The 27678-nt window shown below is 37.2% G+C and overlaps 1 protein-coding gene across 1 annotated transcript; it reads left to right on the top strand.

Moving 5' to 3' along the window:
• The first annotated feature begins 6948 nt into the window (after window positions 1-6948).
• LOC140243926 (natural resistance-associated macrophage protein 2-like) lies at window positions 6949-21707 on the top strand. The gene is made up of 13 exons (XM_072323596.1): window positions 6949-7114; window positions 8058-8284; window positions 10197-10267; window positions 10770-10837; window positions 11418-11573; window positions 12069-12227; window positions 13997-14089; window positions 15665-15784; window positions 17866-18015; window positions 19110-19183; window positions 20136-20292; window positions 20879-20929; window positions 21543-21707. Exons 1-13 carry the CDS (start codon window positions 7043-7045, stop codon window positions 21705-21707), a joined length of 1563 nt encoding a protein of 520 aa, XP_072179697.1. The 5' UTR covers window positions 6949-7042.
• The last annotated feature ends 5971 nt before the right edge of the window (window positions 21708-27678 follow it).

Here is a 27678-nt window from a genome sequence, read left to right as displayed (position 1 = left end):
CTCAGATCTACTAAACTGACAATGGTTTGCAAAGAAGTAAAGTTTATCATGTGAAATTCAGATGTCTTTTTGTTTTTCCCAATCAAAGGTGACATAATTTTGGCACCCTACTTTTTGGCAAGGGGAGTTTCACGCTAATCTGTCACGTAATCTAACTTTTTATGTCTGCATTCTCCCACTGTGGTTACCATGGTTACAGGAGCTCCCACTGGCGGAACACATGGAGGTTGAATACGATGAAGACTTCTCAGCAAAGAGAGAGACCAGTCAAAAATCCCACAATGATGCACTTGGAGAGAACAGTGAGTCACAACTCTTTGTTTATAGAGGGCCTCCTCCATTTAATACACCAGTTAATCCATGCTGTTCAGAGTGTGTGATGATATTCACATAAAACATCTTGAGCTGAATTTATCAATGTCATGTCAGTGGTAAAGGGTCACATTTCTTGTCATGCCCAATTGATGTGATCCAACCATATTTTTGTTATACATTGTAGGTTTGCATAGTACAATTCAGAAATGTTTTATAGAACACATGGGAAACTCTTTAGAGACTGTGCATGGATGTTGAAATACAGGGTCATTGCTATTGGTTGGTTGGCCAAGGACTACCGTAAAGCAAGATATTTTTGCAGCATGAACTTTTAGCGAAATGCCTCTGACATTCAGTGTATACACATTTTAGTGTAGGCAAGAACTTTTGTGTGCATTTTAATTTCGCAAATCTTGGCTCTCACAAAATTCACAAATTACAGAACTTGTAAAATGCACACGAACTTTCCTTTTTCTATAGTAATTTCTGGTCCTCTGCTTTCATCACATGTATTGGGTGATCAAGGTACATTGAATATCAAGTTTGTGAATAGTCTTGAAATTTTCCTAATATTTCTGTAATACACATGTTACTATCAGAATACTGTTTGCTTCTGCGTGGAATCTTGTAAAGAAAGTATGCTTCTGTTTAGTTTGGAAGAGAATGTTGTTATTATACAGCTCTCATTCATGTTTATGATGCTGTACAATGTACATTGATTATATGTATGTACCGATATGTACAATGTACGTACATTGTATGTCGTTTTCTTTGTCTATTAAATGAGGAATTGTTATTTTATATACATCATCAGCTTTTGATACCAGCACAGTTTGTAAAACAACATAAAGCAGTCATTGTTTTGAAAGTTTGACTTTTGTTGCATTTCATAAACTAATGCAGTTCTGTATAATGTGCTTTGCTTTTATTGTAGCTTATCATTTCTTGAATAACTACCAGTATTCTTGGCAAGATTTTTTTTTTTTTTTCTCCTGCAATTTTTTTTTTTTTACATTTATTTGCTAGGCCATGTTATTGTGCAAGCCAATTGAGAATGCGGAATGACCACACTGTTAAGATGTGCCACCTTGAAAATGTTGTTATGTTGTGTGGCAAGCTCATGGAAAATAAAGTTTTCATGCATCAGTGCATGAATCTGGGAATGTGTGTGTTTGCCACAAAACTGTATGTTTGTAATGGTTTGTTGATAGTGTTTAGTGACATTTATGTCATGTACGGTATAAGCTGTTATTTTTGCGAGGGTTTCATTTTTGCGAATTTCGCGAATCACAGTTGGATCGCGAATTTAACAACACGTGAAAATGTCGCTAGAGGCTAGAGTGATATGACATTTAAATTGGCGTAGGTGTCAGTTCGCGAAAACAACATCTCGCAAAAAAGACTGACCTCCTCATTCGCGAAAATATCTGTACGCGAAAATAACAGCGTATACAGTATGCTGAAAGGGACTGCTTCACTGTATTTGTGTGAAGGAAATGATATGCTGGCATGCAGTGTACATGTACAAAGTGTACATGTACATTTGTACACATGTACTAATTATTTAAATTATACATATAATGTACACTGTATATCGTACTCTGATACTTAAAAATCAGTTGATACAGTAAGTTTCTGCTACACTATATATGCTTGTACATGCAATATGTATGATAATATCGTCACATCAGTGTCTGTTAAAAAGGGTGAGGGGTTTTGTCATGCATTTTGTTATTCTCCCCTGTTTCATGAAATGTTGTGCAATTCAGGAAAGTCTGTGGTATTTTGTTTGGGTGTTTCTTTGTTTTTCAATGCTTGTGCCAGCAAAGTGGGTTGGAGTGGTGCTGTTATTTTTGTGTGTTCCCTGAGTTATATTGTTTTAAACCTTTTTTTCTTCTGTTGACAGAGGAACAAGTGATGCATGGGTATCACAAAATATTATAGGGTCAGTGTGGGAAGAGCGATGGGGTAGCAATGCTGTGAGGAATGCTTTGAGTGCATGGCATGTAACAGTAACACTAATTAATTTGTGAAGGAAGTTTGGTTGAAATCAAATCTTAACATTGACCTCACTGCCCTCATTTTATATAATCTATTGTATTAACTGCATGTGCATGTTCTTTCTTTAACTTTACCTTTTGTGGTTTCTGTTGTCTTTTGTGCATGTCTTTATTAAACATTTTTTTTTTTTTTTTTTAAATCATCACACTTCAGACAGAGAAGGCTTTGCAAGCACACTTTTGGAGTGACATGTACACTTTTCAGCCATCACTATGATGTGTGTGTTTAGATGATAATTTCACAATTTCACATTGCATGCACTGAACTGGACTTTTACACCCTACTTCCATTTCCCCAGTTAGTGTCTGTATCATTTGTAAATGGTGTTCCAGTGGTTTGGCAAATTTCACTTTAAGATCGATTCACTTTCGTAGACCCCCCCCCCCCCCCCCACACACACACACACACACACACTCACACACCTACGTACATACAGTACATGAGGAAGACAGAAATGTAACAGTCAGAACTTGGCAACATGTAGCATTCAGTCAAAATATTGCCCACGGGTACTTCACCCTCTATACCAAAGGATGTTGCACTTAGCATAGAGAACAAGATACAACCTACTCTGATATACAAGGCACTATAAGCACTTATATAGGTTAGATACAGCAACTTGAAGACATGAAAGATGCAGTTATCATGACTGGATGTTGCCAATTTGAAGATGATACACATTGTAACTACGCTTGTCGCTGGGTGTTGTAAACACTGCAGAGTGACATTGTGCATGAATTGCCAATTCACAGACGAGCACAAACGATCTGGACAGTTAATAATCATTCCAAAATAATAAACACATAATCATATGTATGTGCACAAGATGTGTTTTGTGCAAACAGAAGTTATGGGAACCTTGGGTTAAGATTAGGTAAATCCCCCTTTGCATACTAATTATTTCTAAAATCTTCATTTGATAGCACATAGCACTTTTTATAAAGCCTCATCCTTTTGATAAATCCCTCATTAGTCTTGGAAAATACCTTGATCCCTATCAAACATGAGTTCATTGAGAAAAGTATCTGTTTCCTAAATAATGGTCAGAAGGAGATGGCCGAATGGCCTTCTGCAGGGTATTAAACTTTTCAAGAGCAAAATATGAAGTGATGAAAGACCGGTAACACTTTATGGTCCCATGTACCCAAATTTATGTTTGAAGCCTACAGATAAGTTTAGAATTCAATTAGTTTTCCGTTTAGTGACTTTTTGCCATGATATCAGAATGCTACTTGAGAATTTGTGTATTATAAGGCATGGTCAGTGTTTGAATGCAGTCTTTAAAAGGTTAGCTCAAGTATTTCTTTACAGCCAGAATTACAGGGCTTTTTATGACACATTTTTCAGCTTCGTCACGCACCTTGCATGTCAAATAATTAGTCTTGTGACCTGCTGTTGGCATACATGTACCTTTTACTCACTCCCTCTTAATCTCTCCTCTCTTTCTTCATCCCCTTTTCCTTTAACCCATCAATGCACCTCATCTCTTTGATCTTAACATTTAGGCTCTGATTCAATTCTCGCAGCCAATGGTGGTGGTGGTGATTTCCAAATGACCAGCCAAGATCAGGGGTCAAATGTCAGATTCGGTAAGTGTCCCTGATTTTGTCCTTTATCTGAGCCTGGGCTTACAGATTAATTTGTTCTTCCAGACCAAAGTCTTGAACAAAGTCTATTAAAGTGAGCAGTGAATTGCCACAGTTTATCATACCAATATGAAACAAGATTCAATTTTGTTATTATGATGTTACTTGTGCAAGACAGTGTAAGTGCACAACTGAGATATTCTGTATAATATAATATGGTGTCTCAATCAAAATGGAATAAGTGCTAAAAAACAAGTTTAATAGTATAAAATCAGTCATTTTATCAACAAAAGCAGAATAGAAACAACAAATAAACACCTGGTTTTAATAGTCAAAGTATAACAGAACTATAAATGAACTTGTGGAGATGAGAACTTTTGGAATCAAAGGCTATTAAAATGTGGTTTTAGGCTTCTCGAAAGGCTGCTACTGTAGAACCCATCAACTGACTACAAATACAGCTGTACCTCTGGTGTAGTCTGATATCTCATTTACTTTAATAGAGGTCTTATGGTCCTGAAAAGATTTTTTTCTTCTTTTATAGAAAGTTGACAATAATTTCAGCTGCTCTGCTGTTATCAGGAGCTTGCATTATTTAAAAAAAAAGTCAGAGCAAATAATGAATCCCAGGCTTGCAGAATAGTTCTATTAAAGTTAACATTGTTTTTGTGAATCTTTTTGGCATAACAATTTGTAGCTGTAGCTGTTCAGTGTTGTCATTGTTGCTGATTACCTACTGTATATCATAAATCATCAGGGCACCTAATAAGACTACATTTTTCTCTTCTACTTGCATTGTAGTCCACCTTGTGGAGATTACAGTTTTGCACCTTTTGACACATTTTTCTATTCAAAACCTCTTTGCATGTGTGTAGTAAACTAACAGTACCTTGTTTTACGTGGTCCTCATGTATGTTCATAACATGTACCCGTAATATAACATACCAACAAGATTACTTCATTACTGAACTCAATGAGATATTCATTCTTGTATTTATGAATACTCTTCTTTTTACATGGATGCTGTGTATGTACAAAGTACATGTACATGTAGCTCACTATTGATCATACATTTCTTCAAGTCTTTTTCCATCTGCAGTTTTCCTTGTTGTCAACATATGGTAGTATTATAAGTCTTGCCTTTTTCTTCTACGTACTTCATTTTTCAGTGATATTGCAGGAATTGCTCATATTCTGAACACTATTCCCTATATCTTTTTATGATGGTGGATGGGTACTTTTTTATTTAGTTACAATATTACAAAGGGTATGGATTCCTTTTGTCTATTGATAATCAGAAAGCTTAAATTAGAAAACCGTACACTACTGTCTTGTACATGTTGCATACTTCTCAGATTTTACATTTTGTTTGTTGGACGTTGTTTTTGAGTGGATACGTTCCTTAGATTAGAATGATACAAGTTGTATATAATGATGCTACAGGAGTGGTGATTGATGAACGTTGGATTGGAAGACAGGTGTGGTGCATCTTTTTAAAGAGACACAAGGCAATGATGTTCATCTCCCCTCCCCTCCTTTGACCAGCAAATGTTGTTCAACCTCGTTCTGCCAGGTGCCAGCTGAAGCATTAATGGGATGTAGTTTTGGTTGAGAAGGAGAATTTGTGTGTGTGTGTGTGTGTGTGTGTGTGTGTGTGTGTGATAATGAGAAACCTGTTTTAACATGATATATGAAAGAGCAGTTCTAAGAGGAATTCAAGGTTTATTTGATAAAAATTGGTTTTGAAATAGCTGAGATATCCAAAAACCTAATGAAAGTTGGGACCCAACTTTTATTAGGACTACTTTGTCTTTGGATATCAACCATTTCAAGACAGCTTTTCATCAAATTGTAAACTTTGAATTCCTCCTAGAAATTTTGTAAGCTATTTTTCATAAACGGTTTCTCATTGTTTCACAAAGAAGTTCAAAAACTGAAGCCCCATCTCAGCAACAACTCTACCATCCTTATAAAGGCACAATAGCACTAAATGTTTCATTTAATCTCTGATGATGTAATAGGCCCAGAGTGAATGCTATTAAACACCTCTTTGTGCCAATTAATCTGGTTCATTTGCATGGTTGTAGACAATCCATGGATAGTTTATAATGGTATCATATCATATCATATATATGAGCTTTCGTTATTTGTCCATGAAGTAGTTGATAATCTCATAGTGGGGTACGAAAGTCATTTGATGCTTGCTAAGCATTGGACCCACATTGTAACTGATTGAGCCACAAGGTACACTTTCTCTCATCTTTGTACCAGCTCCAATTGCATCAAGCAGTCAGCAGGCAGTGTATGAGACGACGCCTGCTAACACCACTGCACCGACAACAAATGGAGGGACGTATTTTGAAGAGCGAGTGCCCATCCCAGACCAGGACAATGTGAGTGTCACTCTCGAAACTTTACCATACTTGCTTGTATGTATACACAGATGTTTAAGATATATGAGTTACATCTTTTCTTTGTATGAATTTTCAGATTTTACTTTACATGTGGATATTTTTGCATGATTAATTTTTCATGCTCGGTTGGGTAAGATAAATTTGGGGTGTTTTTCAATCCCACAGAATCTGGACATCAATCACTGGAACATATGGCATGCAAAAATATTTGCGTGCTTTTATTTTTTTTTACGCTAGCTTCTGGTTGAGCAAAATGAGCCAAAATTTCAACTTTTAAAGTACATCAGTTTGCAAGTTCAGCCATATGATCAGTATTAAAAAAAAAAGAGCGCTGTGATTATTGCAAAGATCAGAGTGTTGGTCACATGACTTCCACTGGGTATCTGGGCTCTTTCCTGCAAACTTAATAGTCATAGCCATACATGTAGTTGCATTGCATCAGACAGCTGAGCCAAATGCGCCTATTAGCATTATGAGTGAATTGAGAGCTCAAATATTGCAATTTTTAAATGTTGCAATATTTCCCAATGAGAATGGGCCTCCAGTGAGATGGCACTTGGCTTTACCTCTCTTGACCCCATCTCTGTCATATCTTTTTATCTTTGCACTTGGCAGTATGCCTTCAGCTTCCGCAAGTTGTGGGCGTTCACCGGTCCAGGCTTCCTCATGAGCATCGCGTACCTGGACCCAGGAAACATCGAGTCTGACCTGCAGTCTGGATTTATTGCCGAGTTCAATGTGAGTAGTTAAAGCATGGACAGGAAGGAAATAAGCATCGCCTGTGCTTGGTATCATTGGTTTGGTGTTATGGAACATATTGAAAATGTACCGGTAGTAGTGTTGACTGGTTTGGGTGTTTGTGAGATTAGAACAAAAGGCCGTAAAATCTGGCCGTAAAAAGACCATGAAAAGGAAGTCTTAAACCACCTCTCTCTTTGATATTTTAATCAAGCGTGTGTGTTTGTATGGGTGTATGTGTTTGTGTATGTTTGTGTGCGTTTGTGTCTGTGTATCTGTGACATATCAGAGATTTATAAGCCTCACTAAAGAAAAAGTAAAAAAAAATAAGATTTCTTTTAGGGACCAACAGCAATGCCCAGAGTGCAGCCATTGTTTGTGGGCTATAATCAGGAATATCACTCGACTAGCAAAAAAAAAAAAAAAAAAAGAAAGAAAGAAAGAAAAAGAACAAAAGATAGAATGCAGAGGTATATATATCATTTATACAGTTATATGCTTTTATCATTCTGTTTAATGCCTGGGTAATGTTTTGTAAACACAATACATTGAATGCCAGTCAACAATTCGTGAAAGTTTCATGCCACAAAAAAGGTTGACGCCTCCAGTTCATGAATATTTCTGGTTTTACAGTAAGTTCTCCCTGAAAAAAACAACAACAATGTTTTGACACCACACATTAGTGAGCTTTAGATCTGCGATGCGAATGCTAAGACAACTCAGCCTCCCCAGATAGCACAATGGAAACAGCTATCTTGCACCTTCGCAGAACACCATTTTTGGCCTACAGCTGTAATTGCTGCTGTCTTAGCGTTCGCGTCGCAGATCTAATGCTTGCGATTATCAAGAGAAAGTGCAACTCAGTGTGACTATCTCCCCCTTCTCTTGTGTACTTACCGGTCTTTTTGCCCCCTCTACCTCCCCCTCTCCTCCACTCTCCCAGCTCCTGTGGGTGCTCCTGCTGGCCACGCTGCTGGGTCTCCTGCTGCAACGGCTGGCCGCCAGGCTGGGTGTGGTCACAGGGATGCACCTGGCCGAGGTGTGCTACCGGGAGTACCCCAAGGCTCCCCGCATCGTCCTCTGGCTCATGGTGGAGATCGCCATCATTGGCTCGGACATGCAGGAGGTCATCGGCACGGCCATCGCTTTCTACCTCCTCTCCAATGGAAAGTAAGTCACCCGTCTCTCTCCACAAGAAAATGATACGATATCATAATTATTCTTTGCTGTTACCATGATTGTCATCTTTTCTGCATTTTTATGCCTCCGCCAACGAAGTGGCCGGAGGCATTATGTTTTCGGGTCGTCCGTCCGTCCGTCCGTACGTCCGTCCGTCCCGTTTTGTATTGTTTGTCGAGTTTTACATCAAACTTGGTATGAGGGTATATCCTTGGGGGATAATACTTTGTGTGGATTTTAGGGTCACAGGGTCAAAGGTCAAAGGTCACAGGTTATTTTGTGAAAAAAAAATTGAAATTTCATGTTTTTCTCCATATCTCGCAAATGGTTCAAGGTATCTTCATGGAACTTAGTATACAGTTGAACCTCTATTATCCGGCCTCCCTTTATCCGGATCTCTCTATTATCCGGACGCAATCTCGCCGTGATTTTTTTATCTTTTGTAATAATTACGGGAGGAAAGGGGGATTCCCAACGGATACATTTCTTAATAATTATATAGGTAAATCATCCCAAGAATTTATAAAAGAAAATGATTTCATTCTTGCAAACACGAACCTCTATTTTAGGGTCTGTTACTTAGTGTAACAATGAAAAGGTTGCAGTATAAACATTACTACATGTGGTACTACAATGGGCTACATAAGTACATGTACATGTGTATGTATATGTAGACTCTACATGTATAAAGCATTGAGTCTCCCGTATCCGGCCAAATCCCTTATCCGGACGAGCCCCGGTCCCGACTTGTCCGGATACGAGAGGTTCAACTGTATATGCTTGTACCGATGGGCAGTGATTATCTAGTGAAGTTGGGGTCATGGGTCAAAGGGCAGGGGGTCAAAGGTCAAGGTCAACTCCTCAAAATATCACTACTTTCCTTATATTTATGCAATGCCTGAAGGTTTGTTTTTTTTTAACTTGATGTATGCATGTATTACCCAATATATATTCTGTGGGAAGTTTCTTGCAAAAAGGTCAGAAGTCAAAAGGTCAAAAGTCAAGTGAAAGTGCTGAATTGCACTTTTTCCTCCATATCTCAAAAGTAACTCAAGGTATCATCATGAAACTTACATATTTATGCATGTTCAACCTAACAGTGATTCTCTTTGGAACTGTGAGGTCAAAAGTCAAAGGCCAGGTTTAGATAATGCTATTTTCCCATTTGATACTGAAATTATACTTTTTCTCAATACATGTGTACCTTGAAAATTACTCAATGCATAAACTTATAAAAGGGTCAAAAATCAAGTAAAAATCATCAGTTCCCCAAATACCTGCACTCTGACATTTTAATCATTCATCCAATTGAACCTAGTTCTAGGAAAGTGAACATTCAGCACATTTGTGGCAAACCTGTCATTTTAATATTTTGCCAATTGTGTGAAACTGTCATCACACATTGTCAAGACATTGTACTATAGACCTATTAGGAGAACCATGCATTATGGCGGAGGCATATCAGCCGCCGTAGCGATATATCTAGTTTAATGACATTTTTTTGCATGTCTTTATATTTGCAGTTCAAAGGCAATTTGCAAAATTTGTGAGAATAAAACACTGTGAAAATTTTAGCCCAAATAGTATATGAAAGTACTGTAAAAGTGGATATTTTCGCGCGACTAATTTTTCGCGCTTGGCAGGGTAAGAAGAGTTTCATGTGTTTTTAATTCTGCGGAATCAAGACATCAACTGCTGGAACGTATGGCAAGCAAAAATATTTACATACTTATATTTTCGCGCTAATTTCTTGTTGCGCGAAATGCGCACAAATTTCAACACCTCGAAGATTTCCACTTTATGCTGCTTTGAACAGAATTCATATATACTGCATGAAATATGCAGTTATGTGTAGCTGTAGAAGCCATTGAATTATCCAATTTTCTTTTCTTTTTCATTTCAGAATTCCACTATATGCAGGAGTGCTGATCACCATCACAGATACATTTGTCTTCCTCTTTCTTGATAAATATGGTAAGCCCTTGTACTAGATTTGTGTGATAAAGAATTGGAGTTGAATTCCTTATCATGTCCATGTTGGCTCTAACTCATGTTTGCTGTGTTGTTGCAGTATTACCAAGCAGTGATGACTTTCAGGGGAAAGGGTTGTAGTTGCTAATTTACAGACTAAAAACATGATTTGAATGATATTTTTACTGCATAAAAATCTTTTGAAAGATGACTCACTTGTAAACCTTTAACCCACTTTGATCAGTGTGCCTTTGTATGAGAAAATGCTTTGAATTATGCTTGTCCATTAGAGAGAAAAAAAAAAACCCAAACATTTATACTGTCACTGTTAGTTTTATATCATAAAATCATCAAATTATCATTATCAAATGCAATGGCAGTGCAGTTCATGCACCAGATGTAATAATCGGGAAATCTGGTATTTTTATACTTCATATGTTCGTAATGTTCTGGTAAAACAATATCTTTCAACATACCAAGTCTTGCTCCTGTTTTTGTGTCCCAGGTCTACGAAGGCTAGAGGCTTTCTTTGCTTTCCTGATCACAGTAATGGCCATCACTTTTGGCTATGAGGTGAGTAGAGCATGAGAGCCAATATTATCCTCCCGTAAAATTGTTAGAGTGAAGGAATGGAACCAGAAATGCTGTATTAAACCAAGTTTCAGCAGAATGACGGCCAAGTATTTAGGTATTGAGCCGAGGTATCTCGATTTGAGATCAAATGATTGCAGAGGTATGAGAAAGGACAGAAGTGTAGGAGGCTCATATCCACAATATATACAATTCACGAGTGCCAGAGATGATGTTTGAAATAAAGAAATGCACAATATTGATTGTAATTGTGCAGGAAGGGAAGGGATATATACTGTGATAAACTGGTCTCTACTAGTGTATTCAAGTATGTGTACATGTATATCCCTCCTCCAGTACTTAGTTATGAGCCATTCAAGTCACTTGCTCCTCTTTAAAAACATTGGCTGGAATCTAATGTAATCCAAGGATTAGATGTTGCGATGTTGGACAATTGTTGACCAAGGTGTTTGTCTTTATTCAGCAGCCATTATTCTGAAGGTACATGTATGGACAAAATTCTTAGTCATGATGAAACTGGTCAACATACAAGGAATGAGTGACTCTCTCTCCCCTCATGCAGTATATTGCAGTTGCCCCTGACCAAGGAGCCGTCATGAAGGGATTGTTTGTGCCGTCATGTGGGACATGTAACTCGGAGGTGGTTCTGCAGGCGGTAGGCGTGATCGGCGCCATCATCATGCCCCACAACATCTACCTGCACTCGGCGTTGGTGAAGGTGAGAAACATTGTTAACTCTCTCACTCTTCATTGACCTGTCAACTATCATTGACCTTTCACCCATCATAACCACCTTTCATTAATCTCTTTCCTTTCATCAACCTCTCACCTATCATTGACCTTTCACCCATAGCCACCTTTCATTGACCTCTCATTTGTCATTGACCTTTCACCTGTCATTGCCAACTTTCATTGATCCCTCATCTTTCATTGACCTCTCGCCTGTCATTGACCTCTCACGTATCATTGACCTCTTACCTTTCATTGACCCCTCACCTTTCATTGACCCCTCACCTTTCATTGACCTCTCACCTTTCATTGACCTCTCACCTGTCACTGGTTGAGAAAAATTTGGCCGGTGTGTGCTCCATGCTTGTGGTAGTATATTTGCCACAAAGAGTTTGCTTCAGCCTTCACTGCCTTTCTATATGTACATTAATTGCAACCATTCTCAGAAAAGATGACTGAAATGTGGACACATTCTTTCGTCCAGTCCAGAGATGTGGACAGAAGCAAGGAAAAGGCTGTGAAGGAGGCTAACATGTACTACTTCATCGAGGCCAGCATTGCCCTCCTCATCTCCTTCATCATCAACCTCTTCGTTGTCGCCGTCTTTGCCGAGGGCCTCTACCACAAGACCAACTCAGAATTGGTAGGAAAGGAGGAGATTTCCAACAAGGAGATGGGCATTACTTGCCCCATGTATGAGCAATGTAGGAGTGCTACTTGATTGTGGACACTGGTACAAAATATTTAAAGTCTTGTAGACTTGAGATCCAGAGACGCACTCATTTATTCTGGAGCTACGCAGCCTCAGAGAGTCTATATTGATATCTCCATGTGTGAAGGTGACTGTACTATTGCCTAAATCAAACACAAAGTATAAAGTATAATATTAAATGACTGATACATCAGTTTGATATACATGTACATGTATATCTCATATTATATTGGCCCACGAAAGACACTTGACTTTAAATACTGTGAGAGCGTTGGGGAAGTTTGCATTATTTGAGGAATATAGTACATTATGATTCATCCCTATGAGGTTCATTCAGTGCATTCTCCTCCCCTCTCTATACAATACTGTATTGTAGTGGAAATTCTGGCAAAGGGGAAATTTTCGCGCATTTCGCGCAACCAGAAACCAGCCTGAAAGTAAAAATATGCGAATATTTTGGCATGTCATATGTTCCACTAATTAACGTCTTGATTTTGTGGAATTAAAAATGTGAAATTCATCTCACCAAGCTGAGCGCCAGAAATTCCTCGTGCGAAAATAACCACTTATACAGTAAACAAAATACCCACAAGGTGTAATTACAATGTACACTTGGAAGTGAGGCAGCCTTGTCATGTTTCATTCACGCTCTCTTAACCCATTGAGGACAGGCTAATTTTGCAGTAACACACATTTTCGATAGACACCAGCCCATTGTATACTGTAAAAGTGGATATTTTCGCGCGACTAATTTTTCGCGCTAGGCCGGGTCAGAAGAGTTTCGCGTGTTTTTAATTCCGTGGAATCAAGACATCACGCACGGGAACATATGGCAAGCAAAAATATTCGCGTGTTTTTATTTTCGCGCTAGTTTCTGGTTGCGCGAAAATTTCAACACCGCGGAAATTTCCACTTTTACAGTACTCAGGATTTATCTTCAATGGGTTAGACCATAGAGTCATCAAATCTTGCATCATCTGTTTCTTGAAACTGGCAGGAATTTCCAGTGCATCGATAGCATACATGTATCCATACAGATGTAGTTATGTAATGTTTATTGTTGAACATTACATGAAATTTCTGTAGTGTTAGTGCATGATAGAATTTAAGAAAAAAACAAACACCCCAGGTAGTGGTTTTCTTGATGATCAGATATTCATGCCATCCCCTCATTTTCATAAGTACTCTGCAGAAGGGAAAAGAAGTAATGAGTTTGACATAGAAATTTTCCCTGTTGACAAATATCCATCCAGTGATTAGACGTACTGCTGTATCGTAGATGAATCCGACTTCAGGGGGGCATTTCATGAAGGAACTTATCGGATAAAATATCTGACAAGTCAATTATATCCGACAAGTTTTGAGAAATTCTTTAGTCTGATTGGCTGATTTCTCTGAACTTGTCGGATATAATTGACTTGTCGGACATTTTATCTGACAAGTTCCTTCATGAAATGCCCCCCTGAGCACTGTAACTTATGGCGGCCATAACTGGTGGCTTCCGAAGAAGATCAAAAACACTTTCTATGGGTAATGCAATGAGTCAGGTGTGTTTCCTACAAGTGTATGTCAGTGCATAAATTATCATTTGTTAGGTGTACATGAAGCCCCCCAGTTAGAAATTACCATAAAAAAAAAAAACAAAAAAAAAAAACAGTACCCAAACCAAATTGGCCTATATTCATGTTCACCTTTTTTAGCATGACAAGTGCGTCGAGAACCACCTGGACCGATATGTCGACATATTTCCAGACAACGACACGCTGGTGGAAAATGTTGATCTCTACAAAGGGGTGAGTACATTGTCCATGTTTGCGCTCTGCATGTCCAACATATGGACCTTTCTGTGTCACACATTTTGAATACACCAGAATGGATGAAGAAAATCATAAATTTCTTGAGGTAGATGTGGTACTCTAAATATTCTAAATATGCATGGAGTCATGATACATCAAGTGTGCTATGAATACAGATTAGCTTTGTCTATTTTGTGTGGAACTTCAATACTGACCTTTTATTGTCTAGTGTTTATCATTGCCCACCTTCAATGTGTAAAGTATGCATGGAATTCAATCTTCCCAAACTGAGTATGTAAAAATGTAAACAGAATTAATAGAAATATATTAATCATCTTTTGTACGGGGAATTTTTCATCAGAGTGCAATTTACGTCAACAAATCTTTTTGCGTTGGAATATTTTTTTTTTGTATGCTTAACTTGCCATAAACACTTGCATATTTTGAGTGCTGTCACTAAAAAGCCATGTTCTTATTCTATTACTGTGTAAAATTTGTAAGTCCTAAGTGGGTTCTAATTGGTGACCATTCACATTGGTAGGTATAACAAAAAGACATCACTGTGTACAAATATATAGCACCTTCTAGCATTGATATGTGAGCCAGCAGGTGTTCCAAGTGTGATTCAAGAGAATATTTGTTAGTGTGCAGAGCCTCTCTATCAGTATTGTGGACATGGTTCATGATTACTTACTAAAGCATGAGTGAGATGCAATTGTGTTACATAATTGAAGGCTTCTTGCACATCTTCAATATAGTACATGTGAAAAGTTATATAACAGAATGTGTTTCATTTCTCCCTATACATGTATGTTTCATCTCTCCCTATAATGTTTTCATCTCTCCCAATGTTTCATCTCTCCCAATATCTTTCATCTCTCCCTATATGTTTCATCTCTCCCTATATGTTTCATCTCTCCCAATATCTTTCATCTCTCCCAATATCTTTCATCTCTCCCAATATCTTTCATCTCTCCCAATATCTTTCATCTCTCCCAATATCTTTCATCTCTCCCTATATGTTTCATCTCTCCCTATATGTTTCATCTCTCCCAATATCTTTCATCTCTCCCAATATCTTTCATCTCTCCCTATATGTTTCATCTCTCCCAATATCTTTCATCTCTCCCAATATCTTTCATCTCTCCCAATATCTTTCATCTCTCCCAATATCTTTCATCTCTCCCTATATGTTTCATCTCTCCCTATATGTTTCATCTCTCCCAATATCTTTCATCTCTCCCAATATCTTTCATCTCTCCCAATATCTTTCATCTCTCCCAATATCTTTCATCTCTCCCAATATCTTTCATCTCTCCCTATATGTTTCATCTCTCCCTATATGTTTCATCTCTCCCAATATCTTTCATCTCTCCCAATATCTTTCATCTCTCCCTATATGTTTCATCTCTCCCAATATCTTTCATCTCTCCCTATATGTTTCATCTCTCCCTATATGTTACATCTCTCCCAATATCTTTCATCTCTCCCAATATCTTTCATCTCTCCCAATATCTTTCATCTCTCCCTATATGTTTCATCTCTCCCTATATTTTTCATCTCTCTTATCAGGGTGTATTCTTAGGCTGTCAGTACGGCAGCCCCGCCCTCTACATTTGGGCAATCGGGATCCTTGCCTCGGGTCAAAGTTCAACAATGACGGGGACGTATGCCGGCCAGTTTGCCATGGAGGTATGTATGGCCAGAGGAGACCAATGATGTATAGAAAAAGTTTTTTTGAAATTTGTTTCGAAAAAAGTTTGTTTGAAGGTTGTTAAGCATATAAGAAAGAAACTGAAAGGCTGTGTTCATTCTCTTCCTGTCACTCTGAAGAAAACCTTTCTACATTAGGCCCCCAAAAAAGTGTGAATCAATCTATCATGTATAAGGTGGCAGGAGTTTGCACTATAAGTAGATACATAAAAGACATAAATACATAGAAAAATTGTAAGAAAGAAAACAGAAAGATACATGGATAGATACATAATGGATGGATATATAAATGTATAGGAATATTGAAAGATCAGACGGATTGATCTATAGCTATACGTATAAATGTTTGACACGTATGTTTCCTTTGGCGACCCATTCAGGCCACTTCAATCTTGAAATCTGAAATTTTGGTGGCCTGGTAAAGGTACGTATGTGGTAGCCTGAAATAAAAGCACACATAAAGATCAATTTTGAATATTAGTTGCCTGATCAGGCCCCCAAAAGATAACCCATTTTTATGCCTCCGCCACCAAGTGGTGCCGGAGGCATTATGTTTTTGGGTTGTCCGTCCATCCGTCCGTCCTTCCGTCCTTCCGTCCGTCCGTCCTTCCGTCCGTCCGTAACGAATTTTGTGGACAAGGTAACTATCAAAACCTGTTGAGGTATCCTAATGAAACTTGGCATGTGTGTGTATTAGGGGGTGAAGTTGTGCCTATCAACTTTTGGGTGCACATGCTCAAGGTCAAAGGTCAAAAGGTCAAGGTCAAATACATAAAATTTCACTATTTCCACCATATCTATTGAATGCCTGAAGATATTTTCTTGAAACTTAGTGTATACATGTATTACCCAATTAAGATTCTCTGGTGAAAGTTTGCGTCATGAGGTCAAAAGTCAAAGGTCAAAAGGTCAGGGTCAAATACTTGAAATTTCACTATTTTCGCCATATCTATTGAATGCCTGAAGATATTTTCTTGAAACTTAGTGTATACATGTATTACCCAATTAAGATTCTCTGGTGAAAGTTTGGATCATGAGGTCAAAGGTCAAAGGTCAAAAGGTCAAGTAAAAATATCAAAACTTCTTTTTTTTCTCCGTGCCTTGGAAAATTGTTCAAGGTATCTTCATGGAACATAGTATATACATGTACTGACTAGAAGTGATTATCTAGAGAATGTAGGGTTCATGGGGTCAAAGGTCAGGGGTCAAAGGTCAAGTGTAACACTTCAAAATTTTACTATTTCCCTCATATTTATGCAATGCCAGCAGGGTTATTATTTTTTTACACTTGGTGTATGCATGTGTAACCTAATAGAAATTCTCTGGAAAGTTTTTTTTTTTCTTCTTTTTTTTGCCTCAAAGGTCAAAAGGTCAAAGATCAAGTGAAAGTGCTGAACTAACTTTTTCCTCCATATCTCGAAGTGGCTCAAGTTATCCTGAAACTTAGTACATATTATGCATGTTCTACCTGAAAGTGATTATCTTATGAATTTTAGGGTCAAGGGTCAGATGAAAATGGTAACAATTTACTATTCAATTCAGAAATTGCACTTTTTCTCCACACCTGTACCTTGAAAATTACTCAATGCCTAAATGTATGAATGGGTCAAAGTCAAGTTAAAGTCCTTAAATCCCTAGATACATGCTCTCCTATTCATCCAATTAAACCTACGTCAAGGAAGGTGAACATTCAACACATTTGTGACAAACTTGTCATTTCAATATTTTGCCAATTTTGTGAAAATGTAATCACACATTGTCCACATGTACTATCTAGACCTATTGGGAAAATCATGCATTATGGCGGAGGCATACCAGTCGCCAAAGCGACATTTCTAGTTGTTTTTTTTTTTTTTTAATGGCTCAACATCAATTTTAAGTGGCCCTATAAGTGGCCCTGCGCCACCGCTTATGTTTAGTCCTTGATACATACACATACCTTCATAGAGAAGTAGATTGATAGGAAGGTAAAATCGAGAGATTGAGAAGTACGATTGTAGATAGACATGTTGAATTTGCACCGCCTGTTGATGTCTTCCCATCCTTGGTCTTGCGTGCAGGGATTCCTGAATTTGCAGTGGTCCCGGCTGAGGCGGATCATCCTGACCCGATCAATCGCCATCTGTCCCACCATCCTCATCGCCATCTTCAGTGGCATCGACAATCTCACTGGGATGAATGATCTGCTAAATGTCCTCATGAGTTTGCAGGTATGCAACCTGTATATAACAACACCCTGCCTATAGTGACCACAAAGAAATTATGTAGTTAAAAAAAAAAAGACCCTGTGTGTGACATCCACCTGCCTATAAACACGACCAGTGACCACAGATTTGCTTTGGACTGGATGACTGATAAGTGTGACTTCCACATCTCTTACAAAGTTTGTTACAAATATGCATTGCTATCGTGAGACTAGCAAATCTCTATACGAGGAGTAGTTGTGGCTCAAAGGAATTAAACATTCAAGTTGTAGAGGTCCTCGCGTTAAGTGTGCTGGCAGCACCAATAATGCCCCCAGAGCTGGGCACGTGGTCCTAATTACTGTAAAATGAGGAATGTTTGTGTGCATTTTAATTTCGCAAATTTTGCGAGAGCCAAGATTTGTGAAATTAAGATGCACGCGAAAGTTCTTTTCTACACTATATGCACTGAATGTATAGAGGCAACTCACGAAAAATTCATAACCGCGAAAAAGGCTGTCGGCTTCAATTCACATAAATTTTATGCTGCGAAAATATTGTGTTTTACAAGTACCTTGTCCTTTGGTGGAGACTTAACTGTAGGTCCGGAGGTTGCTTGCTTTTAGTCGTTTAATAATACTCTCGATAGCCACATAAGCTCCTGTGCCAGTGATTTTGAAGTTCTTTATGACAGTAGGTTTTACTTGTCTCACAAGAGCCATCAAAGGCATCTCCCAGACACCTGAAAAGAGAAGAAGTCGTATCTCCGTACTTGTGGAAATTTTCATATCTTTAAAGGTAGGAATGCAGTCTCATATCTTGTATGCCAATTGTCCTTTTTATGAGCTATGACAGTTGCTCCCTCTTTTTAGAAACCCTGAGTCTTCTCTGTCTTTTGCTTTCTGCCTGTTTTTCTATTACTCTTTTATTTTCTCCGTCATGTGTCTGTTTTTACTTCCTTTCATTTATCCCTCCTTCCTTGTTCTTTTTCTCATTTTCTCTCGCTTTTTATTTCCATCCCGAAATTGGCCTTTCCTTTTCATCATAACTCCCGTGTATACTTTCTGAATTACTGTGAATGCAGTGAAAGATGTTCTTTGTTTCTCCTGTTCTCTCCACAGCTTCCGTTTGCCCTCATTCCCATCCTGACCTTCACCAGCAGTAAGCCTCTCATGGAGTCCTTCAAGAATGGAATGTGAGTCAAAGGTCAAAGGTCAACTGTCAGGGGGGGGGGGGTTGGGTGAGAAGGTTGTTGAGGAATGGTTTAAATTTTATGTGTTATGTGTTAGCCTTAACACTACAATCAGATCAGAATTATGTCATCTCCATGTGTGGATCGTTTCTGTTATTTTCTGTCATGATGTCATATCATCTTTCAGCTGTAGCTATTGAAAAGAAAAAATTTTTATAGATGACCTAAGTATACATTTGACATGTATCTGTTTCATCTTACTATTTATTTCATGATTGAATTTCTCCTTTCTAGTACTTTTCTTCTCCATTACGAGATGCTTAGTGCTTTAATAGAAACTTTAGTGATAAGCGCTTTATAAATGATATTTATTATTATTATTATTATCTTTGTTTTGACAGACCAATGCAAATTTGTTGGCATCCTAGATAAAAACAAATAATCTGGGGCAATGTTTTGAGTGATATTAGGTATCTATGGTATGAGCTGGAACTCGAACAAATGTACTCAGTAACAACCACTTTATGAGTGCATGTGAGTTGGTACAACTCGTAACACAAACTTCTTGATCTTTTGTCATTCGTAGTCACGTAGATCTAGTAATGACATATTGCGTGCACTTGACATTTGACATTTGACCCAGAAAGCCCCCAGGCTGGTTCCATCTATTTAATCACTTGGTCTATTGTAAGACAAATTGAACGTGTGATCATACTATGGAGAGGTTGGTAATAGCAGGAGAAACATACTGTTCTTGATGATATTGTTAGTGATTTATTCATGATCAATGTACGGAAAATGAGTGGACAAGCTGATAGTAAACAATTTGCATCTGAATAGAATTGTTAAAAATTTGATGGAAATATGCTTAGATACACTGTACTTCCTCCCCCTACATACTGTCCTCCTACTTTCAAGGATGTAACATGATTTTTTGCCACATTTTTCGTTGCAGATTTGTACTTCTGGTGTGTGGTTTACTAGCTATCGGCGTCATAGCGATCAACCTGTACTTTGTAGCGGTCTTCATACCCACATTACCCCAGCACTGGGCCATGTTTTTACTCCTCGCCATTGTACTGTTCTTCTACTGCGCATTCATTCTGTACCTGGTAAAGAATAATTAGATGTGATGATTGCATTCTACTTTTAGATTACGGCATTCCCATAGCTCCCTGGACATGGTGCTGTTTTATTCATTGTTCTTATACTGGGAGCGGCAAGTATGATTATAAAGCTCTTGGTTAGACTGTAGCTCATGTTGTTGTTGTTGTTTTTTTTTTCTTCTCTCTTTTCAAAATCCATTCATTAGTAAATATGAGGACAAAACTGTATTGCTGGGAAGTTGTCAACAAACTGTAATAAAGTACTAATTTTGATAATGAGAAGAAAGCAGTAAAGTATCAACATTGATATCACTATTGATATTAATATCTGCTCGGGTATGCGTGTGAAATCATTAACCGAAATCCATTACTACAATGTAGATTGTAGCTGATATTTACTAACTGGTAGTCGGTGGCTGTCATTAACTGTACTGAATGAGCCCACATGAAATAGCACCCAATGTTTATATTAACAGTATGAGAGCACAGGAGGTCGCATATAAGAGTGACTTCTACCAAAAATATGACATTCTACATAAAGTTTGTTTCTTTAAATTTTATGTGTTTGATTACTCTGCTTTTCCTTTTGCAGATTGCCTTCTTTTGTCAAAAGCTTGGACTCAGATATCCACCATCAATACAAGTGAGTAATGCTCATACAGTACATCACTCACTCTATTTTGTGGGGAGAGGGACGAGTGTAAAAGTCACATCAAACGAGTTGTGTATATTGTGCTGCTTTCTCTGCCAATTTGATTTAAATGAAGTTTTATTGTCTTTTGTCTGTTTGTTTTCACGTGACTTCAGTTTTAGAGGGAGGTCAGACATTCAAACTACAAGCTGATTATAGACAGAAACGTGTTAAGATATATGTCACTTTACAATGTCGTTAGTATTCAATTGCTTTGTAAAATGTTGAGTTTTGTTGATTTCTTCAAGTGAAAGAATGTAAATACAATGTACTTTAGCATAGGGTTTTAAAATGTTTTCTCAGATACAACAATGTACAATACATTTGCGACCATGTGTCACAAAATCAACAAAATGTTGCCTGGTAATATTTATCAATTTAAACCGAATTTCTACAGGAGAGCATCTCAGAAGTAAAATAATAAAGGACTCATAAGAATATGATTTTTGAAACCAAATTAAGTAAGGGATAGAAATATTTAGGTGATTGGTATTGTTTCAAGGAGTAATCCCATTATGTTTGTCACATACTTTATTCTTTTTTTTTTCTGTGATTACATGTGCAGAGATTTTTTGAGGCCCCTTCAACAATGTACAACCTAGAAAATGTCAATTACCATGGCGATGATGACAGCGTGGCGCTTCCAGAGTCTTACAGACAAGAGGACTTCAATACGACGCAGAATGGGCCTGTCGCAGGGGACACGTCAACGGCGAACAGTGGGGAGTAAGCAGGCGGAAGTTGTACACATCCCTCTTCATATAACACCTAAATGGATCCTTGTCATTTGATTGGTTGTTTGACATTTGATCACTTGTCCCATTTTACTATTACGTCATCATTCGTGCAATTGTGGCTCCATTAACCGTGCTATCTTGGATCCAAGCGATTTCTGTTCCATTTGCATGCACGCCAAGAGTCCAGCACACAGCGTACGTATAAATACACTTGTGTTTGCAGTGTGCATGCGATCAAGGATACTGATTGACAGCATGCTAGCGTATAGCGCTTGGCACTCTCTCGATCTCAGATCTCGCACATTCTCTCTTGTTTCTAAAGTCATAAAACAGAAAATGACAAGGCTCTATTTTTTGGTGTTATATAAAAGAAATATTATGTTTTTCATTTTTGCAATGAACAGGATATTTTATTCAGTGAAAGATGAAATTATGTATTCATTCAATGAGGTTGTGCAGAGTGAATGTATCATTTCATCTTTCCCCTCATGAAATATTCTGTCCATTGCACTCATAAACATTCATTATTTGTACAATGTTGTGTCACAAATCACAATATGGTTCCCCAAAGTGGAGTTGTCTATAAAGAACACAAGGTTTCAAATCATGTTTTCTTGATTCTGTTTTGTGACTTGAATGATTCAACAAGTCCTGCCATGTATAAGATATGTGAAGAGTTTCTTTCTCTTTATACTTTTGATGTCATATGGTATATTGGTTGACATGACAAATTTTTCTTATGCAACTTCACTGTTGGCGGAAGGGCTATGTGTGTCCAGCCTTGGAAATAAGTTGCCTCTTTTCTCATTTCCAGATTTTCTCTTTTCTCATGTATCATTCTTCCACAGAGTCAAGAAAAGAAATGGTTTTGATATTTATGGAAATATTATTGTAATCATGAATCTACGTTGACAATTTTCCTCTGTTGATTGTAAGCTTCGAGACATGAATTCTTTTTCATTTATTTGTACATGCATTTAGAGTTTGAGAAGATGCTAAGTTCATGGTCTTATCTTTGTGAAAAGAGTATGACCTATTAATAGTGATGTGCAATCATTCCACTAATATAAATCAGGCATAATGAATTCTCAAGTTTTAAAGGAGGTAATACTATTCTGTTTTATGAAACCTGTATCAAAGGCAGTAGATATGGCTGTGCAGTTGCTGCACTTGGGGACCAGAATATACTAACATACATGTAGTTGAAATATGATAGTTCATGATGGTTTCAAATTCTGCTCGTGTAAATGGGCGAGAAATACCTCTTATGCTAACAGGTGTCCATCACCAGATGCACACTGAGACAGGCCTGGGGAGGGTTTGCCTCCTTCAGCCTTGCTATAGTCCAGGGTCCAAAGTTTGATTTATTGAAGCTGCCTTTGTACAATGAGGGTGGAGAGTTTATAAGCAGTGGCTTGATCACTCATCTCTTTAAATAGCATGGTTGAAAGCTTGCCATCAGTGACAAGTGTGTGACATTTAAAATATTCTGATAATTAAAGGGATGGTATACTGTAAAACGAGAAATTTTCGCGTGCATTTTAATTTCGCGAATTTCGCGAGCGCCAAAATTCGCGAAAGCGAAAGCTTTTGTCTACACTACATGCATTGAATGCCAGTAGCAATTCGCGAAAATTTCATGCCACGAAAAAGGCTTTCGGCTCCAATTTGCGAAAATTTCATGCCGCGAATATTTCATGTTTTACAGTAGTTGAGATGGGGCTTCAGGTTTTCAACTTTTTTGGTGAGATAATGAGAAAACTTTTATGAAATATGAAAGAGCTTGTAATTCTAAGAGTGATTCAGAGTTTATTTGATGAAAATTGGTTTTGAAATGGATGAGATATCCAAAAACAAAGTTATACTACTAATAAAAGGTGGGACCCACCTTTTATTAGGATCCCTTTGTTTTAATAATAATAATAATAATAATGATAATAATAATAATAATAATAATAATAATAATGATAATAATAATAATAATAATAATAATAATAATAATAATAATAATGATAATAATAATAATAATAATAATTATAATTATAATAATAATAATAATAATAATAATAATAATGATAATAATAATAATAATAATAATAATAATAATAATGATAATAATAATAATAATGATAATAATAATAATAATAATAATAATAATAATAATGATAATAATAATAATAATAATAATGATAATAATAATAATAATGATAATAATGATAATAATAATAATAATAATAATAATGATAATAATGATAATAATAATAATAATAATAATAATAATGATAATAATAATAATAATAATAATAATAATGATAATAATAATAATAATAATAATAATGATAATAATAATAGCTGCTTATATAGCGCATAATATTCCTGGAATCTTTTTACCTTGTTTTTGGATATCGCTGCCATTTCAAAACCTGTTTTCATCAAATAAACTTTGAATTCCTCTTCGAATTATTGTATGTTCTGTAACATTTCATATGTGGCTTCTTTGTATCTTGCAAAAATTAAAAGCCCAGTCTTCGTCTCAACCAATACTATACCATCCCTTTGAAGATTAGAGTGCCTTGTTCTCATTACATTTGGGAGATGCTCAGGAACGTATTGTCTGGTAGGTGAGAAAGTGTACCAGTAATGGATCATCTCTATCTGTACCTTTGAATAAAAAAGAAAGAAACAAAGAGAGAAACAAAACATACAAAACATTATTTAGCATCATGATTGCTTAATTTTTGAAGATTGTTACACTGTAAACTTGAAATGATGTGCTCCCCCCCATTTGAAACAAATGATGATATTAACTGAACAACGATTTTAAAAATTTGCTGCCTTTACAGGGATATCCATGAACAGTTATCCCATTGTTGGCAAAGCTTTTGGCGACCAATTTCTTTGAACAATATACCTGGGAAATGTATTACTACTTTGAAGCCTTCAGTTATCATTTACAATCTACAACTAAATGTAGAATAATATGTTATTCAATGTAAAATTCATGTATTCAGGGACTGTAGTGTTTGGATATATTAAATATGTGCTTCCAATGCCATAGCATTTATGGTAAGTTGGGAGTATGCACTGTGCGACTTTTTTCTTGTTCTGTGAGGAGTCGCTGTGATGCTTGATATTCGATACTTGATACTGTAATCCCTCTTGCAGCTCCAAGAAGCTATACTGGGATGAACTACACATGTGTGTCATCTACACGTATGTGTCATCGGGAGGTGCCACAGTCATCTCTATTTACTTACAATAAAAGTGTGTGCTTTGCGAGTAAAATTTGAATGCATCATTCTCTCAAGGATGAGGGATCTCGAAGAAGGCTGCAAGGTTGTAATACAGGGGAGAGCAGCCTCTTTGAACATTTGTCAGGGTGGTGGCATGCACAACTTGACTAGGTAGGCGGTTCCAGATCCAAATTGTCCTTGGAAAGAGTGAGTACTCAAATGCATCATTCAGTAGATGTCTTGGGTATGTTGAACTTGAGGTCATGATCGTTTCATGCATGGTAGGTTGCAGGGGTAACTGCTGAGGGCATTGGTAGGCTTACCACTCCATAGTGGATTTTGTAAAACAAAATGACAAGTTTAACAAGACTTTCACACTGGTTGGTGATTACAGTAGTTATGAGAAAGATCGTGTGCAGAGTCAACGGAGTACTGATGCTTTCTGCATGCAACAATATTGAATATCAGTTCAAAAGAGACAAATGCACACGTGGGAAGGCATGTTCACACTTTCGCACAGAAGAAAACCTTGGACTGTAAAGTGGGGATATTTAGTGTATTTTCTAGTCATATCCAGTATCGTCGTAGCCTGTATTTGGAGAGAGTGATCATCTGTTTCAAGTTATGGCGATAAATAGTGGAACATTACCGTGAGGTGCTCTTACATTGTACATACAGTGTATTCAGATGGGGTTCCAGACTTACAGAAGAACTTTTCAGAAACATGTTTCATGATATACTAAACTGAGTTTTAAGTGTAAATCGGAAAGCAAAGTAGAATCCCACTTTCCAAAACATTTTTCTGCCATCAGATATGGCAAATGAAATGGTTTCATGAGTTTTTTGTTTGGTTTACAAGCCTTGGAGTTTGTGGTTACACAGCTGTTTAAGGGCATTTTGTTTGTTTATTTTTTTCTTCAGCAAGTGGTTGGTGAGGAGACTCAGTCAGTGTCTGAAATCAATGGAACCTCTTTATAAAGAGGTCAGATTAACAAAACTCTCTTATAGCAAGGGAATTTCGCAAGTTCTAACTCTGTATATTTCTTTGTTTTTTTGTACTCTGATATAACAAGGTAGTTGTGTTTTTAGATCCATGTTGTAACTAGGTTCCCCCGTACCCAGTAAACCCAAACACAAATAGAAATTCATTTTTAGAAATATGACAGTGAACAAATTCTTTTGTAGGTCTGAATGCTTTCCCTATCTGGTTGTTAGTCTTGAGTGTGTGTGGAATGGTGGCCTTAACATTCACATCTTGCCTTCTTTACAAATAATGTTCATGTAAATAGTAGAATGTAGCCATGGGTAATATGATACCCAGAGATAAATCTGGTGCTATTGCAGATGGTTACATGTGTATTCTTTAATTCTTCAGTTTAACTTCCAACGTTTTGACTGGTCAGAAGGTCACAAAATATTTAGAGGTACAAATGTGAGGGTAATTAACTGATGCTCATCCTAAGTATACATTGTAAACTAATGCTAACCCGAAAAAAAAGAAGAAAAAAAAATGATAGTAATGAAATTATATAGCAGGATTATGGGATCATTTGGTGTTACATTGCTGGCTGTGTTGCTACAATCAACATGTTTAGTTCCTTGCACCAACATTTAGTATTGATAGTTTCATTTTCATCATTATGACGCATACAAATGTTTGTGGGAACCTCATTTTCATGAGGAAAAGGAGTGGTACAGTGTAGCAGTATTTCTTGTACCACCCAGAGAGAAATCTGGTGTACCAGAGGCTGACACTGCTATATGTTCTTCTTCTTTGTTTTTTGTTTGTTTTTTCCCCTCTGGGATGGAGGTGGAATACTTGCTTGGAAATATAAAGGGTAACTTTGCCTCCCCCAGGGTACTTTGCCTCCCCCAAGTGTTAACAGTTTGTTAGTAGTGCTCAGTATTTTTGTACCACCCAGAGATAAATCGGGTGTACGTAAAGGCTGACTACATTATTTATTGTTAATACCTCAAGTTGAATATCTGCTGCTTCTTGGTGGAAGTACTGTAAAAAGGGTTGATTCTACATTGCCGTAACAATACTCCAGTCTGTGGAATGGTGTCATAGGATTTGTAGCAGTATTTTTTTTTGTACTACCCAGAGATAAATCTGGTGTACCAAAGGGCTAACTGCAATATCTAAGATAGTAGAGCGGCTAAGCACCAGAATCGTTCACTTTTTGAAGAAAGCATGAAATTTTGCACATGGTATCTATGATACATGAGGATTGTAGAAAAAAATGGATCCAAAAAAATAGCGCCCTCTGGGGGCCGCCATTTTGAATTCCAATATGGCCGCCAAAATCATAATACTTTTGGCCATATCTCCTGTTCTATTGCACCTAGGACTGAGATTCAAACGTCTTTTCCCATGTTTTCAGTGTCTAGGAACATGATGGCAGTATCAAAATCTATGTCAGAGGTCCGCCATATTGAATTCCAAGATGGTCGACAAAATAAAATTACTTTTACGCTCGTTTTGTCCCCTTTTTTTTTTTTTTTTTGCTATTTCACCTTGGAGTTAAATCTAAACGACTATACCTGTTTTGTTTTTTTTTTTTGTCTGGAAAATTATTGCTTATTATCAAAATCTACATCAGAAGTCTGCAAAATGGAAATTAAGAAATAACACCCTCTGGGGCCGCCATTTTGAATTCCAATATGGCTGCCGAAATCAAAACACCCTCTGTCCATATTTCCACTTCTATTGCACCTAGGAGTTCAAGTG

Source organism: Diadema setosum, chromosome 20 (assembly GCF_964275005.1).
Source record: "Diadema setosum chromosome 20, eeDiaSeto1, whole genome shotgun sequence".
In the NCBI taxonomy this organism is placed as follows: Eukaryota; Metazoa; Echinodermata; class Echinoidea; order Diadematoida; family Diadematidae; genus Diadema; species Diadema setosum.
The sequence above is the reverse complement of the archived record's forward strand: the minus strand, read 5'-3'. Positions and strand labels throughout refer to the sequence as shown.

Bases quoted from the DNA above. Each gene is read 5' to 3' on its own strand.
- LOC140243926 (XM_072323596.1), top strand. From the start codon at position 7,043: ATGAGCATCGCGTACCTGGACCCAGGAAACATCGAGTCTGACCTGCAG. The intron at 19,184-20,135 runs GTGAGTCAAAGG...TTTTCGTTGCAG, and splicing joins GAGTCCTTCAAGAATGGAAT to ATTTGTACTTCTGGTGTGTG. The intron at 20,293-20,878 runs GTAAAGAATAAT...TTCCTTTTGCAG, and splicing joins GCGCATTCATTCTGTACCTG to ATTGCCTTCTTTTGTCAAAA.